At 38.8% G+C, this 17,055-nt stretch overlaps 1 protein-coding gene across 5 annotated transcripts in view; it reads left to right on the top strand.

Moving 5' to 3' along the window:
• Positions 1-17,055, top strand: part of LOC121171399 (LIM domain containing preferred translocation partner in lipoma) — a 694,421-nt gene that overhangs the window by 224,948 nt on the left and 452,418 nt on the right. For 2 of the 5 annotated variants that reach the window (XM_041003127.1, XM_041003129.1), the window contains one exon: positions 14,361-14,564. In XM_041003127.1, coding sequence (XP_040859061.1) covers positions 14,372-14,564 — 193 coding nt within the window. In that variant the 5' untranslated portion in view covers positions 14,361-14,371. Of the gene's footprint in view, positions 1-8,108; positions 8,391-10,717; positions 11,138-14,360; positions 14,565-17,055 lie in introns of those variants that run through there. The other 3 variants (XM_041003128.1, XM_041003126.1, XM_041003125.1) reach the window with 3 other exon arrangements.

Genomic DNA, 17,055 nt, shown 5'->3' with positions numbered 1-17,055 from the left:
TGATGGGAGTAGAGGGCAGAGGATAGCAGATGACAAAAACATTGAGATCAATCTGATTTCCTTAGAAAAGCTGACATCCTTTACTGTGGCACAGAGAGGCTTTATGAGAAGGTTGATTGATAACCAGCTTCAGCTAGATTTCTACTATATCTCTATTCTCACAATATCTCTCTGCATTGCTGGCCCTGTATCCCCAGACCCCCTGCATTGCCTGCTGCTTCTGTCTTGGCAGCTGAAGTAATGGACTCAAAGACTGGAATACTCTTGGCTGTCTTCAGCCTTGGAAGGGAGCCCAGCTGTATTCAGGATTCACTTGACCTGGTGACCAAGAACTTTATCTGTATGTGATAAGTTGATGACTCTAAGCTGTTACTCAAACAGGAACACTTTAAAAACAGACACTTAATAATTGCATCAAATAGCAGACATAAATTGGATGTATGACTATCCTAGTTTCACAGAACCATAGTAAACAGTGTTTTAAATGTGAACTGAAGTGACTTAACTTTCTGGATTCCCAACATTTAAGGTATTCTCTCTTTGTTATATGAATCGCTTTCTGAGCTTTGATGGTGGACTGGATCCTAGGTTAGGCACCAGGAACGTAACAGTAAGGAGGATTCATTCTTTGTTCTTTGTTCTCTCCAAGGTGAAGTGTTACAAGATTTTAGGATATTGAGTTTTCTTTAAAAATACCACATTTATTTATTTTGTGTATTTACATAAAGGGAATATTTTTCTTGCATCTCATGTATAAAATTTTAAGCACATAATGATGCTTTGTGACATCCCTTCCTCACACCTTTCTTCTCTCATTTCTTCTTCCTGTTTTTATTACATTTTTGTGGTAGCACGATTTCACTTTATATTCAAATGCTTATTGCCCCACTAAGTAGAAAATAGACCACTGTTCAGCAGGAGTATAGACAAGGGCAACAAACAATAAGTACATTTCAAAATGTCAATTTTGCTCATGTACATAACATTTTGTTTGGTACTATATCAACTCTGCTGGTGGCATTTTGGGGAGTCTGGGATAATTACTCACCTTATGCTTCTTCTCAAACTGAAGTATGTTCTGCCAGAACACAAGAACTTAAATGTCTGAATAACTATTTTACTGATTTGTATAGTTTATATTATGGATCTTGTTAAAGATTCAATGTGATGAAACCGTGCCAAAAATTGAAAACTAGTAGTTTATGGTTTTAAATGAAGTACTTTGATACAAGATTTAAGAATGTGTTTCCCTCTCTCCCTTTCTTTCTTTATCTTTTGTAATGACATAATTTTAATTTATTATATAATCAGTCTTATAATGCTCTACTAAATCTTTAAGAAGAAACAGTAGAAAAAATGCTGTTCTGTAGGAATGTAGACAAGTGTTGTAAGCAATAATTGAACCCCAAGATGTCAATTTATTTATATACAGTTTTTTATACTTTACACATTAGCTACCACAAGTTGGAGGAAACAAATCATATTTGTCTTTTTTTGTTGTTTAACTTGTGAGGCTAGTTGAAAGCCTGAAGAATTAGACTGAGCAAAGGTAAAATGCAGACAAATTAACTAGTAATCAAATAAAAGATTTAAAGGATTGTAAGGACTTCTATGTACTAGAGGTTTTGTGGCCCCAGAAGGCAAACATAGGATATACAAGTGGTTCTTATGGGAATGCAGGTTTCAATTACCCCAACCTTTCTAGAAGTCATGAGTTTCTTGCCATATACGGAACTACCTTGTGAGTTACTACACAAAAGAACTCACATATGGTGAAGTTTCAACTTGAATGCCATGTTAGAAATCCTTACGAACAAGTTCATACCTCATGTGTATCAAACTTCCCTATTAGTGAATGTTAATTGGCTATCAACCTTAAAGATGTCTAAAATGTGGGGTCTGCATTGTGATTCAGCACCTAAGACACTACCTGTGATTCTGGCATCCCATATAAGTGCCTGGTGACTGAAGTCTCAGTTGCTCCACTTCCAGTCCAGGTACCTGATGATGGCACCTAGGAAAGCAGCAGAAGATGTCCTAAGTGCTTGGACACCTGCACTCATGTTGGAGACCCAGATGAAATTCCTGGCTGCTATTATCACCCTGGCCCAGCCATTGCAGCCATTTCGGAAGTGAACCAGCAAATGGAGGATCTCTGTGTCTCTCCCTCTATGTCTGTAACTCTGCCTTTCAAATAGGTAGATAAATATGTAAATTTTTTTAAATGCCTAAAGTGTGTGTATATTTTATGTATCCAGAATAAAAACTATTGAAGATGCAGAAAGACACATAGAGGAAAGGGGGAGAGAGAGAGAGAGAGAGAGAGAGAGAGAGAGCAATCTCACCTGCTATTCCATGTCCCAGGTACCTACATATTCCGGGAGTGGTGAAAGACTCCTGGTCAAACTGGGGCTAAGAACTCAATCCAGGTCTTCTACATGTATGGCAGGAGAAAGCCAGCCCCTTGAACGTAGATCACTGTCTTCTAAGGTTCACACCATCAGGAGGTTTGAATCAAGAACTACAGCTAGCTATTAAGACCAGGTACTCCAATGCGGGACTCAGATATCCTGATTGGTATCTTAGCTGCTAGGCCAACTGTGCTTTTTAAATATATTTGATTCTCTAGTGGTGTGTTTTGTTTTGTCTTGCTTTGCATAGAGTTTAATGATTAATAAAAATGCAGAAGGTCTCATACAAGTATTCTCATCAAGAAATATAAAGTAGAATAACATCCACTGATGCGATTCTGAAAGTGATCTGAAACAGCTTGATTCAGTTTTACTCAGCTGCCATTGGTCAAGGCTTCACTGGATTTTGTCTCTGTTTCAAAATCTGGAAATAAAAGTGGAACAACTTGTCACATGAAGAGAAAGGTCACCAGTTGAAACTGGTTCTGTTTTGCTGTTAAATGTGAGGTTACAAAACTAGTCTCTCATGTAATTTGAATGTGTAACATATTCTAATGCAGTGGTTCTCATGCCATTTCTATTACTGAGAAACAATTTCCTTGAGATTGTAGATTGCTATTAAGCAAAAGTTATTTCAGAGCATTAAAAGTATGAAGTTGAATCTGTTTTTTTCTCTCATAGTCTTTGGATGTTAAGAATTTATATCCCTGTTACTTTACTTTTTCAGTACTTAGATATTTAAAAATTTAATTGAACAATATGCTTGCAGTGTTGCATCACAATGATGCAGTTTTTTCAAAGAGGAATTCATGATGGCAATTAGAGAAACACAGACTAAGATAGAACTTTGTAACACTAATACTGCTAACAATATATGAGTTGAATAGTATCAGTTCAAAGGATAATGTCCAAACTTGAAAGCTCTAAACTGGTTTACAGAAAGTGGTCATGGCATAGGATACAAGTGGCACAGCTGACAAGTGACAGTTTTATGAACAATATTCTGTTCCATGTTAGAGTGTAATAGGTAACTCCACAATTCTTTGCTGTGATTTCTGTTAGCAGTTATTTGCTTTACGGAGAAATATGTAATGTTATTAAATAAAATATTGGCTGGAATTGTTCATGGATGTCTCATGGGCCTCAAAAATTTTTCCTACTTTTCAAGATTATAACTAGCATTAAATTTATATTGTCCTTTTAATTTTATTGAAATATCAGTCTGAATTTGCAAAAAAGGAAAAAAAATACATGCAAAATTGTTATCCAAAAGCCAAGGTAATTAAACATTACTCAATTGCTAATTAAATTTCATGGCATGTCTGATGGTCATGATAGATTTATAAACAGATCAACACCATGTTCACATGTTTAAAAATACATTTGAGCAAGTGGTTGGAGGAACCTAAACAAGTGAGAAGCAATTATCTCACACATTAACTTACTTATTGGTAAGTTTAGAAAGAGAAGAGTCTAGATGATCAGTAATACAATTTGAAGTCCTCTTTAGGTGTTGTGTTGATGATTCTTCCCTTTTTCATGCTTTCCTCTTTGTTGGGGAAGGTGCTTTATGAATGTGACCAAGATTGCCACTTTCAGAAGCAGATTTACTGGAGGCTGAAAAGCTCCAGTGTGGTTGCACCTGCTCTAGGCCTTGGTCAAGAGAAGTAGTTGTGATAGACTTTGGAGATAAATCCTTAAGAAAATGCTTGAATAAGCATAACACTTTCCATAGGTTTTATGTACCATTGCGTAAAATAAAATGTCCTTGATGGAGGAAATTTTGGATATCACTTATTAATTGCTTATGACTTTGGAGTAGGGAAAACTGAGGGCTGGAGACAGTACACATTTTTTCAGTCCCTCCCTTAATTTTTTGGAACTAGTCTCATTAGATGTGACACAGAGGGGACATTTGTTGCACTAATTTTCAATGACATGGATGCTTATTCTTTTTGAAGGTCATTTCTTCTGTGTCTATTTCAATGTCTTTTATCTGGCATGACTACAATGATCTCATGAGGAATGTCATTACTAACTTAGTGGAATGGGCATGCCACAAATGTCTTTGGAAGCAGAACAGCTGGGTTTGAATTCAGCCTCTGGTGTGTTCTAGCTGTTTTGTTTTGTTCTATTGTGTAAAGCACTTCAGTGTCTCCAAGTCTTAGTGTTTCAACACACTAATTGGAAGAAAGAAATTAGTCCCCAAGAATTCTCCAAGCTGGGACTCTATGGCTTCAGGACGCTTGAGGATCCTATCCTGACTGTTGTCAACGATTTCTATGTTTTTCCCCCGAGAGATGTTGTGGCAAATACAAGACTGGTATATATTTGTTCCACTCTCTTTCTGACCTTCCTGCAGGGAGTCCTGGTTTTTCCATGTTCTTTTTTTCCACTTAGGGCTCCTGGTTTCATTCTCAATGGACATTCTGCAACAGAAGGGCAAGTGTCATTTGTTTCTGCTCCCTCTGCTTTATCAACATTGGGTTAACTGCTCTGGACCTACGCTTCTCTCTCTTGATATTGCTTGTTTAATCCTTCAATATAGCTAAATTCTCTTGTTGCCCACAATAGTGTCAGGAAAAGTGCCCTGATGGCATTAATTGTGTGGATCCTGTGTGTAGAGCAGTTTTCATGTGTGGAATCCTACCTGAACTTCACAATCTGTTGTGCTGCTGTGAGTGTAAAAAAAAAATGGCTTTGGAAGACATCTTGTCTTATTCTACCCCTGGATTTGCAAGGGGAGTTATGGATCATGAGAGTGCAAGGAGAGCAGCAGGATTTAATCAGTGGTTTCAAGATAGAGGCTCAAGGAGGTCAAGGGGCTAACTTCATAGTACTAAATTAATGACTGAGCTAGAATTATGGCCAAGTCTTATGCATCTCAGACTAGTGCTTTTTCCAGTTTGTCTCAGTGTGTCTCTGATAGCCTATATAAAGATTTGGCATTTCTACAGAGTTGTTCGCTCATTACCCCTCTGAGCAACGCCAGCTGTCCATGCAGAGAGTGAGCCTCTCAGCCAGAGATGGACCAGAGCTGTCTGCGAGGGGAAGTGGAGTGAATACATTGACATTTTCAGCCCATGGAAAATCCTCCTGTGCCCTTCTGGCTCTATCTGACCTGATACTTGGGAGGAAGAATGATTACATTTACTATTCAACTAACAATTGTGTGTAATTTTCAGCCTGTCTTATTCTTCAGTGCTGTCTTCCCACGCTTCCATCACATGCCATAGCACATTTACTTTGTAATTACACTAGTGCGGACTTACCTATGCTGTTTGAAAAAGGTTTGCCTAAAGTACTCATTTGCTTGTGCATAATAAATCTTGATTGATACCTTGGTAATCTCTGAGATCAACCAAGATTCCAATCCCACCTTAGAGAGAATTGAAGAGTCAGGGAGATAGGGGATGAGAGAGCGAGAACAAGTGTGAGCAAAAGCAAGAAAGAGAAAAGAAAGAGCCATACATTCTTGCTTGATCAAATAAGGGGATTATAGATAACTTGTGATCTCCATGCCTAACTTTTGATTGTAATTGGCTACTTTGATCATGAGGAACCCTAATAAATTCATAAAAGCTTGCAAACAGTTACCATTGGTGTTCATCTAATCCAGTTACTGAATCTTCAGAGAAGGGCATTGGTTTTCTGACAGAGCAAAAGACTGGAAACTGGGTCTTATTTCTGAGGATTAGATATCTTCAGGTGAATTCCAGGAGTAAAACAGGATGAACAGTGAAGCTCAGAGAGGGCAATATATTGTATAAATTGTAATATAAATAAAGTAAGCAGTTTTTAAATGTCAAAAAGTAAATTTAAAAATTATGAAAAATAGAATTAAAGTGTAACTTTATTTCAGTGTGAGCAATGTTTGAAATCCTTGCATTGTTTTGATCATATAAATCTTTCATGAACATTTTGCAGGTCCTTTGTACATATGCATTTCATTCTTTTAAACCCAAGCTTATTTAATTTTACTTTTCATGAACTTTCTGAAGTACCTTTCTTTTTATTGAAGAACAACCTTTGGTGTGGGTGTTTTGTCTAAAGTATTAAGGCATAGAAAAGGAGACCTTGAATTTCTGGGCTTGAATTTTGGCTCTCGCAAGTCCAACTTCCTGTTAATGATCATACAGGGAAGCAGCAGGTAATGGTTCAAGTAGTTGGGACTGTGCCACCCATTTGTAAGGCTCATACTGAATTTTCAACCCTTGACTGTGGTTGGGCCTGGTTCTAATTGATGGGACCTTTGAGGGAATGTATCAGTGGCTCGGTGATTTCTCTCTTGCTTTCTCACTCTGTTTGTCTCCTCTGTCTGCCTCTTAAGTAAATCAATTAAATAAAAATTAAAAATATTAAGTGTTGGGCCCGGCGCGGTGGCACAGTGGTTAAGGTCCTCACCTTGCACGCCCGGGATCCCATATGGGCGCCAGTTCTAATCCCGGCAGCCCCGCTTCCCTTCCAGCTCCCTGCCTGTGGCCCGGGAAAGCAGCAGAGGACGGCCCAAAGCTTTGGGACCCTGCACCTGCGTGGGAGACCCAGAAGAGGCTCCTGGCTTCGGATTGGCATAGTATCGACCGTTACGCTCACTTGGGGAGTGAATCATTGGACGGAAGATCTTCCTCTCTGTCTCTCCTCTCTGTATATCTGCCTTTCCAATGAAAAAATAATAAAAATAAATCTTTAAAAAATATATTAAGTGTTTCAATGAAGAAAAATGTTGCTAAGAAACATGAATCCTAGACTGTAGTCTGCTTTTAGCTAATTCTGATGTTTAAGTTGCAGAGTATTTCATCTGTTGATTTTTCTACCACTAAGAAAGTACTATTAATATATGTTCCTTCCTTCATTATAATGCATTTAAAAATATGTTTACTTTTATTTTGAAGGCAGAGTTACAGAGAGGAGAGGCAGAAAAATCTTTTATCTGCTGTTTCACTTATCAGTGATCAGAGCTAAGCAAATCTGAAGCCAGGAGCCTCTTGCAGGTCTTCCATGCAGGTGCAGTATTTTAAGACTTTGAACCATCATTTGACAGCATTTATATTGAGCTTTAAAACACTTGTATAACCGATTGTCAGTTCTAATGTAGATGACAGTGAATTGACATTAATATTAGTTCCATAGAGAGATTTAGTAGCTTTGCCAGTTGGTGTCAACTCCCCCTTCACCTGTGTCCTTGAAGTTTTCCTCTATGGCGGGCAGGTCTCTGTCATCATATGGTCTCGCTGAGTTGTTTACATCCTGGTGTGTCTGTATTCATTTGTACTGTTTACTACTTACTTTATTAATACAATCAAATGGTTCACAATAATTAGGTTTGGGGAACAGAGCAGAGAAGGCAAGTAGACCCAAGAGCTAGGAATGCAGATAATAGAATGAAATGGTAAACTCTTGATATTATATTGTTTTTTCTTTTTTCTCCCAATTGAGAGCTGGTGTAATCATGAATATGGAATCTAAAGTCTGCCTGAGCTTTATCTTATAATGTCTTAGTGAAATATCCTTGAGTAGGCTTTTAAGCTTCATGCATCTTAGCCTTACTTTTCTGATTTTTAAAATGTGGATATTGATAAGGTCATTGTATCCTCCTATGGAAGACAGCATGCTTATGTAGGCATTAGAAAGTGAGTTAGTGCACAAGTCTTCAGTAACTTTCGGTTACTCATTGTCTCTCTGTGATATTCCTGCAGCCACAGGACTGTTGGGGGAGACAAAAGAAGAACAACAGAGGAGATAATAAGTGAAACTTTGCATTTGACACTGTTCCTGGAAGAGCAGTGCTGTGGGAACTCTCAGACTCCTTTCAGCAATGGGCTTCTAGCTTAGATGAGAGCAGTTTCTGTTGTTTTGCTCACTTCTGCTGCTGTTCATTTTGAGGGACTCTGTGGGGGATCTTCCCTTTCACTTCTTGATTTCATGATGATTATAAGCTTAGAGTGAAACCTACCTAGAACTAGAAGAAGTAAGACCAGGGTAAGTTTTGGCTCAGCAAAACCAGCTCTTACCACTGTTCTCTGTGTTTACATTGGGTCTCTCCCTGAGAAACTTGAGAAACTCCAGTTTACATGTGTGTGTTCATCCGTTTCCTAAACGTATGAGGTTTCTTCAACTCTTTGTGAAAAGAAAGGGTGGTAATTAAGAGTTAAGGGAAAGAAAACTGTAGAATGTTGTTACAGCTGATTGGGACTTCACAGATGCTCATTTTGCAAAACTGTTGTTAAAGGGCACACTGGCTTATCGGAGTATGGGGAAGCAGGGACTTTATGGCTATACTATTGCATTTACTACATTCCTGGGTTCCATTACATGTATTAATCTGTATTATGGAACTTCTGATCATGTCAAATTTTTATTCAGAGGTTGGAAAGAAAAGCTTGTTTTGCTGTTAAATTTTTTCAAGGGTTCTTCCTCCTGCACCCTTCATCTTAGCACTATTGGTCTCCTTCATCTACAGAAATAGTTTGCTTTTTCCCTATGCTTTTGTCTTTGTTGTGTCAGTTGTCTTTCAGAGTCATGCAGTCTCTAAAACCTTATCCTGTGTAAGGGCTGCTGGTGCTGAGCCCGTGCTAGCTCTGTTGACAGCATCCATCCTTTTCATATGCTTTTTGCACAACTCTTTTTCTCATTTCACAGGAGCAAATATGTTTCTCAGACATGCTTTTCACTTCTTAGAAAAAAGGATGAGGTTCTAATTCATCTAGATCTTCAATGATAGGCAAATAAATTAATTAGTTAAATAAGGAAGCATTTTTATCAGGTGACTGTCATGTAGTAGGCCTTTTGGAGTACAAAAATGATTAGCGGTTTTGTTTTCTAGGATTCTAGAGTTTATGTAAGATGAAGATGAACAGGTTAGAGTAATAGGAGATGCACAGGTGGCAGCCGTTTGCCAGCTGCTGTTGAAGATTAATGAAAGGCTACACAATTTGATCTGGAAGACAGAGAACATGACTTCTATCTTTAAGGAGTAGTAAGAAATAGTACTCATACATCTAAATGATGTATTGTAAAAAAAGAAATCATTTTAAACTAAGAGGTAGTTTTGTAGAAAGGGAAGAGATAAAACCCAAAGGAAATGGCTAAATCTCTAGTGACATATATGATTTTGCAAGTGTCAGGATCTCATATGGGTGTTGATTCATGTCCTGGCTGCTCCTCTTCTTATCCTGCTTGTGGCCTGGGAAAGCAGTCGAGGACAGCCGAAAGGCTTGGAACCATGCACCCCTGTAGAAAACCTGGGAGAAGCTCCTGGCTCCTGGCTTTGGATCAGGTCAGCTTGAGCCTTTGTGATTATTTGAGGTGTGAAGCAGCAGATGGTGGATCTTTCTGTCTCTTCTTCTCTTTATAAATCTGGTCGACTTTTTCAATAAATATAAATAAATCTTAAAAAAAATATTTCAAGATCCTTTGCGATAGACTAGTATCTAAGTCCTCACCTTGTACATGTTGAGATCCTATATGGGTGTTGGTTCATGTCCTGGTTATTCCACTTCCCTGCTTGTGGCCTGCAAAAACAGTAGAGGATGTCTGAACGCCTTCTAACCCTCACCTTTCTGAGAGACCTGGAAGAAACTACTGGCTCATGGCTTTGGATCGGCTTGGCTCTGGCCATTGAGGAATGAACCAGTGGAAGGAAGATCTCTGTCTTTGTCTCATCTTCTGTTTGTAAATCTGCTTTTCTAATAAAAATTAATCTTTAAAAAAAAGACCTCATAATAAGTAGAAACCTGCTACAATGATTGTGGAATTTATTGGAATACATTTAACTTGTGTTACTGAAGAAATCATGTCATACGTAGTTTACACTAACTTCTGATAAAACTTTAAGTGTCAAGTTATCTTTGTTTTTAAGATTTATTTTATTTTATTTGAAAGGCAGATATACAGAGAGGAGAGACAGAGAGGAAGATCTTCCGTCCGATGATTCACTCCCCAAGTGAGCGCAATGGCCAATACTATGCCGATCCAAAGCCAGGAGCCTCTTCCAGGTCTTCCACGCAGGTGCAGGGTCCCAAAGCTTTGGGCCATCCTCGACTGCTTTCCCGGGCCACAGGCAGGGAGCTGGATGGGAAGTGGGGCCACCGGGATTAGAACCAGCGCCCATATGGGATCCTGGGTGTGCAAGGCGAGGACCTTAACCACTGTGCCATCGCGCTGGGCCCAAGGTGTCAAGTTATCTTAAACTAAATTTGACACCAGAGAAGAATGAAAATCTTTTTATCTAACCCTAATAATGACAAATAAAATAATCAAACAGATGTGTGTGTAAATATTCCAAATATATTGGCAAAGTTAATGTGTTAATTCAGCTTCCCCTTACCTACAAAATACTGAAATAGGCTAACATTATCCTGTTGATTTAAAAAGTTTTAGGTCATGGCACTGGAATTGGCACATTTTGGTGATGGCTTTGCTCGCTGAAATCTGAAGTGATGCATGGCATGACATGGTGACAAACATGAAGCTTCACAGTTGGTCACAGTGCATGGTCTCTCCATTTTCAGGAGGCAATTGATCCTCAATCATGTGGCACCACCCAAATGATGTTTACCTTCCAAAGGCCTCACCTTGGCACTATAGTCTGATGGAGTTTTTTTTTTTTTTAATGTCTTAGCACCATTAACATATGAACTTGGGATTCAATTGCTGTAAATAATTAGATTAAAAAATTGGGTATTCATTAATCAGCTCACTGTTACCATGACTGAACAGTATGTGTTGTAAGTGTTCGAAGTTGAGTAAGTATCTAAAAATCTATCAGCATTAGTCACCATATCACAAACTGAAGAAGAGAAAAAATTAGTTGGTTGTATCAGTGCGTACTAAGGCGAAAGACAGAGACACATTAGTGTGTCTCTGGTGTGATTCTTTACACATTCTTACAGAGAAGATGATTTTCTAAGGCCTTCTGGGTCAGGCACTGTTCAGGCAGAGGGAAGTTGTCCTCAGGAACTTCTGGCTAAGTTGGGGTGGATAGGCAAGTGAGTAAGTAGTTTCCTGTGGACTGTGAAAGAAGTTTTTCAAAAGCCAAGAGAAGGAATTAAGTTACTTTCCTTGGGGAAATATTTAGATTCAGATATTAGAAATGGATCTATATGCATTATGGATCCATATTTCTCAGTTTTCATTTTTATTACACTTTCCCAGAACTTGTGTGTTTCTTTATTCTACCTATGGCATACATGAAAAGGCCAGAGTGCCACAATAAGTAACAGGGAATTGCTTCGTAAATGTGTATTTTTTGCTTTAGAAACTACTGCATGTTGTATTAACAGACTTAAAAAAAAATCTTATTGGGAAGAGCAGTGCTTAACTTGCTTATCATTTGCCTACAATTATTGCAATTCCAAATGGGTACTAGTTTGTGACCAAGTTGATCCACTTCCCATACAGCTCCCTGCTTATGGCTTGAAAAATAATGGAGAATGGCCCAAAGCTTTGGATCCCTGTACCTACGTGAATTTCCTGGAAGAGGTTCTTGGCTTTGGGTTGGTCAGCTCTGGCCATCATAGCGATTTGGGGAATTAAACAACAGATGGAAAATTTTCTGTCTCTCCTCTCTGTAAATCCTTCTAATAAAAATCCATAATAATAATATTAATAGAATATATTCAGACTAATTTAAATTTATGGAAATGTTTCAAGGACAGTACTAAACCAATTTAAAAATATGCAATTAAATTTTACACTGTAAATGTGCATAGTACATTGATGCTTTCAAGCCGTATTTGATCCTACTAATTCACCACTTATATTCACATTATTCATGTTGAAGACAAACAGGAGTTATTGTCCCCATTTAGTGGAAGAGCAAGACTCAATTATAAACAAACAAAATTGGTGTTTCTCAACACTGAGAAATGAGCTTGGTTTTGTTATTTAATAAAACACGATCTTCTCAAATGATTCCAAATATACAGCCGCATTTAACAGCCATGAGTGAAACAGATATGCAGTGCCTGTTTTTCCATAAGAGTTTCTTTGCTAAACATTCGTGGTAAGTGGTCTTTTCCCTTTCAAAGAACTCTTAATTTAACATGTATTGTGTTCACAGTATGTATAATGAAAAGTTTACAAGAGGAAAAAGCAAAGAAAGATCTTGTGATGAAAGGGTAAAGCTACCCTCATCGTGTCATCTGGTATCCTTGTACACTGATTCCCAGACTATATTCCTCCTTAAAAAATAGTACATCTCTAGCTGTTTCCTTTTTACAGGATGGCTGTACAATTCCCGAAGACTTTCTAGCTCTTTAACATCAAACAAAATGCTTTAATGTGTTCTCAATGATTATTTTAGCGACTGTGTGTTAAATAGGACAATATTTTTCAATTTTAAATTTGAGGGAGTGTAGGTACTTGAAACACTGTCTGGATTCCAGGTTATACTGCTCGTCCATGGTATAGATGAGATTGCCATGTAGGCAGCACTGCGTCCTTCCTTCCTGTCTCTATTGCAGTATCACCTGCTTTGGCCTTTGTTTTTCCATGCATTTCCTGTACTCTTTGTCATTTGACATCTGGAGGTAATTATGCAGCCCTCTTAATTAATTCAGTTCAATTAATAAATTGCTAGGTGGATTTGGGCCTGGGGGTGGGTATAAGGTATCTTCTGGGCCTTTCCTGTGCTGGAGAGCTCTTGCAATCAGACTTGGAGAGCCCTCTTCAGAAACAGTTCACAAGGCTCATCCCCAGCAGGCAAGCTGTCTGGAGGAGTGATTGGCTGCTTCTGATGGAGGAATCATTATTTTTCTTTCCTAGGGACTATATACAGGATGAAGAGAACAGCATGTGGGCTTGTCCCCTCCTAGTTAAACATTTTCATGGAGGTCCCATGTGGTATCAATTTTGCATGGCTGGTGGGAATTTTGTTGTTGTGCAGAATTGTTGGTCCTCATCTAGGTATTGAATATTAAAGAATACTGAGTTTCCTTTTAGTGCTCAATATAAGGTATTATTTTGCAAACCTACTGTTACTTCTTGTTGATTTCCAAGTGCCCATAGGTGGGGACCAGGGATGAGTCTGCATGAGAATTCTTTTTAAATGTCCTTCCTTGCACCTGTTATGGTCCATTCCAAAATGAAATGGTAGTGGTTCCTTAAAATCTTAGAAAACCTATATAAACTCATATTTATTTGCAATGTTCTCTCTGCTTTGGCTCTATCCTGTGCTTTAGTTCTGTTGCAAGCTGCTTCCATGTGCCTTTGCTATAGGGTCACTGACCACAAGTGCTCTGTGCTTTTCTGCCTGACTTGCAGGTATTTTTCAGGCCTCACCTCTGATCAACCCTCAGCTAGTTTGAAAGTTACCTCATTTATGAAAAGTTGTTGGTTCTGCCCTTAGTAACAAATGAGCTGTGCCAGCATCCCATTGATACCTGTTTAAAAAACTCACTTAGGTAACACTGTCCACCTCATTGAGATATCACCATTTGATTAGCATGGTAATTAATAAATTTTTCATAAAATGGAAGCTTTTTGCCAATCTGTAGTATAGAAACTTATTCAAGTATGGAAACCTTTCACTACAGGAGATAACTGAAAAAAAAAGGAAGAAAGGAAAGAAGAGAAAGAAAGAGAAAGAAAAAAAGAAAGACGGAGAGAAAGAAAGAAAGAAGGAAGGAAGGAAGGAAGGAAAGAAGGTAAGAAGGAAGGAAGGAAGCAAGGAAGGAAGGAGAGGAAGGAAGGAAGCAAGGAAGGAAGGAGAGCAAGAAGGAAGATATTCAAGCTTAGGGAAGTGATCTTCTCTTATCCTGCCAGTTCCCCCTGACCATGGTGTTTGCCCTTATTTTTTTCCCTTCTTCCATTTTCCTTTATTCTTCTTTTCAGAGACATTTGTCAAGGTTCAGTAATCATTCATTGGGATGGAAGTGGCGATGTAATGGTGTATTTCATCTCCGTTTTCATGCTTCTTTAAAAACACTGCTTGTTCCTTTTTTTTTGTAGATTCTGCAACAATGTCTCACCCATCCTGGCTACCCGTCAAAAGCACTGGTGAGCCCCTAGGCCATGTTCCTGCTCGGATGGAGACCACCCATTCCTTTGGGACTCCCAGCATTTCAGTGTCCACACAGCAGCCTCCCAAGAAATTTGCACCAGTAGTTGCTCCAAAACCCAAGTACAACCCCTATAAGCAGCCTGGTGGTGAGGGTGAGTATCCAGTGCCATAGCTTATATACAATGTTGCTTTGGAAAAAGGCAGTCGATTATGTCATGCTGTGAAATGTATTTGTACAGGCTATCAGAGGTTAAGGAGCCCCCAAAAGTTATCTAGTACAAACAAAAAGACAAAGATCTCACAAGGACTATCTGGTTGTGGAGGTACTGTGAAACTAGGAAGGAGGTCTGAGTGAGTTACTGCATCCTCTTCTGCTCTCAGCTCACTGTCTTTAAGAGTGTGTATACTGGTCATTGGTCTCCTCTTCTTTGAAGCAATGCCTCAGAAGGCTCTGAGCGGTAGTTGCATTAGAAATGTATACAGAGTGAACCCAATAAGTTATCTGGAATGTATATTTTTTCCTCCTACGGCTAGCTTTCCTCCCTTTTGCTGCTGTGAGATAAAGTTGTCTGGGGTGCTTTAGGAGATACTGCTTTGTTGCAATGTACAGATAAATTTGAGGGAAGCCTAGTTGCAGAGGTTTTAATAACCATACATCCAGTTTATATCGAATGTGGTTTGAAGGTCGGTGTGAGTCCAACATCTCAGATGAATGTGTGTGCACACTCATTAAATCCCACAGGCTATGCAAATGATGCCAGACTCTGGTTGAGAGATTATATATTTTTAACCATGGCAGCAGTTCATTCAAAGGTATGAAGTGGTAGTTTTAACTAAGAAACAAAAGAATGTTAAATTTCTGGAAACTGAGAGAGGAAAGCGATTGAGCTCCTCTTTCTCTGTTTTCTGCGCCTGCCCTGTCTTTTGAGAAAAAAAAAAAATTTACTATCTCTAGGATGTTACCAGTTGCTTCTTGGTTGGCATCATATGCTTGTTTTAGCAGTATTTTATGAGATGGTTTCACACTCTCTTATAGCCTTTTTTGTTGCTGCAATAAAACACTTTTCTTTACTCTTAGCATTTTAGGACTGATGACAGAAGTCACATTTAGCATCTGGCTTATGTAAAGTGACTGCGGCTTAGGTAGAGTGTTAGCAAAAGGGCAGCTGTAGGTTTGCACCTAGAGCCCGGCTGTGTTTCTTTGGGCATTCTTTCCCAGAAAGGATGACAAAAGCATCAGAGATATCCTGAAAATATCTATCTATCTATCTATCCCACTTCTGGTGCTCTACTAATCTCCATAGCAGTGCTTTAGGTTGTATCACCCTTGACCAAGATTGCACCATTGCAATTAATCAAGAACTTAGCAGAATTGGTCTTCATTGTCACATCATTCATGAGGGATTGCAGAGTTGGAGAACAGTATCCGTGACTACCTCTTCCCAGTGATCTGGGAGCTGTGTTGGCTGCTGCTTCTTTTTTTTTTTTCCCCTCAACAGTTTCCCTTATTTGCATATGAGGGACATTGCTACTTTGTGGGGGAAAGTTCAAAAGTGTATCCTTTTACTTTGCCTGGAGTAAGGACAGATTATTTACATTGCTGCAGGCAAAGGTGTGTGGAAACATTCACTGGTGTGAGAGTTGGTGCATGCCTGAAGGCTCTAGGGTGAGGGCAGGGTCTTTAGGAAGCAACAATGACATGAGTGGCTAAGGGAAAAGCAAAGCATTTCATGGTATTTCTCTTATCTCCCTCCCTGGGGTTGTTAGGGATTATGTTAGGGTATCCTCCTGGATGACTCATCCATTGTGATACATGCAGCCTGCACTATTGTGGGCCATTGTCCCTCTTGTTTTCTAGGATTGTTGAAGCACACTCTATTGTGTTTGCATATTCTGCATTCCACAACTCTTTGTCCTATCTTACCATACCACTCCGCATGCTTTGGTTGACTGTCAAAATTTTATTTGCATATGTTTCTCCAACATTTCTAGATATAATCGAGGTCAGAAGGACTTGCTCCCTTGAGTTTCTACAAATATCAGATTCTATTAAATTTCTAATAGTTTGCTGTTTCTCCTGCTCTTAACTGTGTCACTTATTGAACGTATTGTACATGTCACTGTATTTTTCATTAATAATTTATTGTCTTCTTGTATAAGCCTAAAAAGATTCTTACTTTCCTACAAAGAAATGAAGCTTGGTGGGGGGGATATGGCATGCTTTAAGACTTTGTGACTGTTACTGATATCCAATCCTTTTGTTCTGGCATGCATGGTTCCCAGATCCTATGTCATAGAAATGCTCCATTCTTCCCTTTTCAGAATACAGGCTTTACCTCCCCATTTAAATGGAAAGAAGCATGGTTTCTCATTTGTCCTTATGTTTCTTGTGGCTCTTACAAGGCCACAGTGTTTTGAGTAGGGATGATTGCATATAGTCCAGTGTTCTTTTGGGTGTATGTATACTGGGGCGGATGGGGATGACTGGCTGGGGACATGCCTTGCTCAGTTATGCTGTTTGTGGAATAAGAAGTTTGGAATATTAGCATCCCCGGTTTAAGCAATTCTATCTGGCTTTCTGAAAATTTTTGGCCATTTTTGCAAATATTTGTCTCTTCATGCTTTTTTTCCCTCTCCCTCTTT

The sequence above is a fragment of the Ochotona curzoniae genome, unplaced genomic scaffold (assembly GCF_017591425.1).
Source record: "Ochotona curzoniae isolate NIBS_2020 unplaced genomic scaffold, NIBS_Ocur_1.0 scaffold_2587, whole genome shotgun sequence".
In the NCBI taxonomy this organism is placed as follows: Eukaryota; Metazoa; Chordata; class Mammalia; order Lagomorpha; family Ochotonidae; genus Ochotona; species Ochotona curzoniae.
Note: the sequence above shows the minus strand (reverse complement) of the source record. Positions and strands in the feature narration are given on the sequence as shown.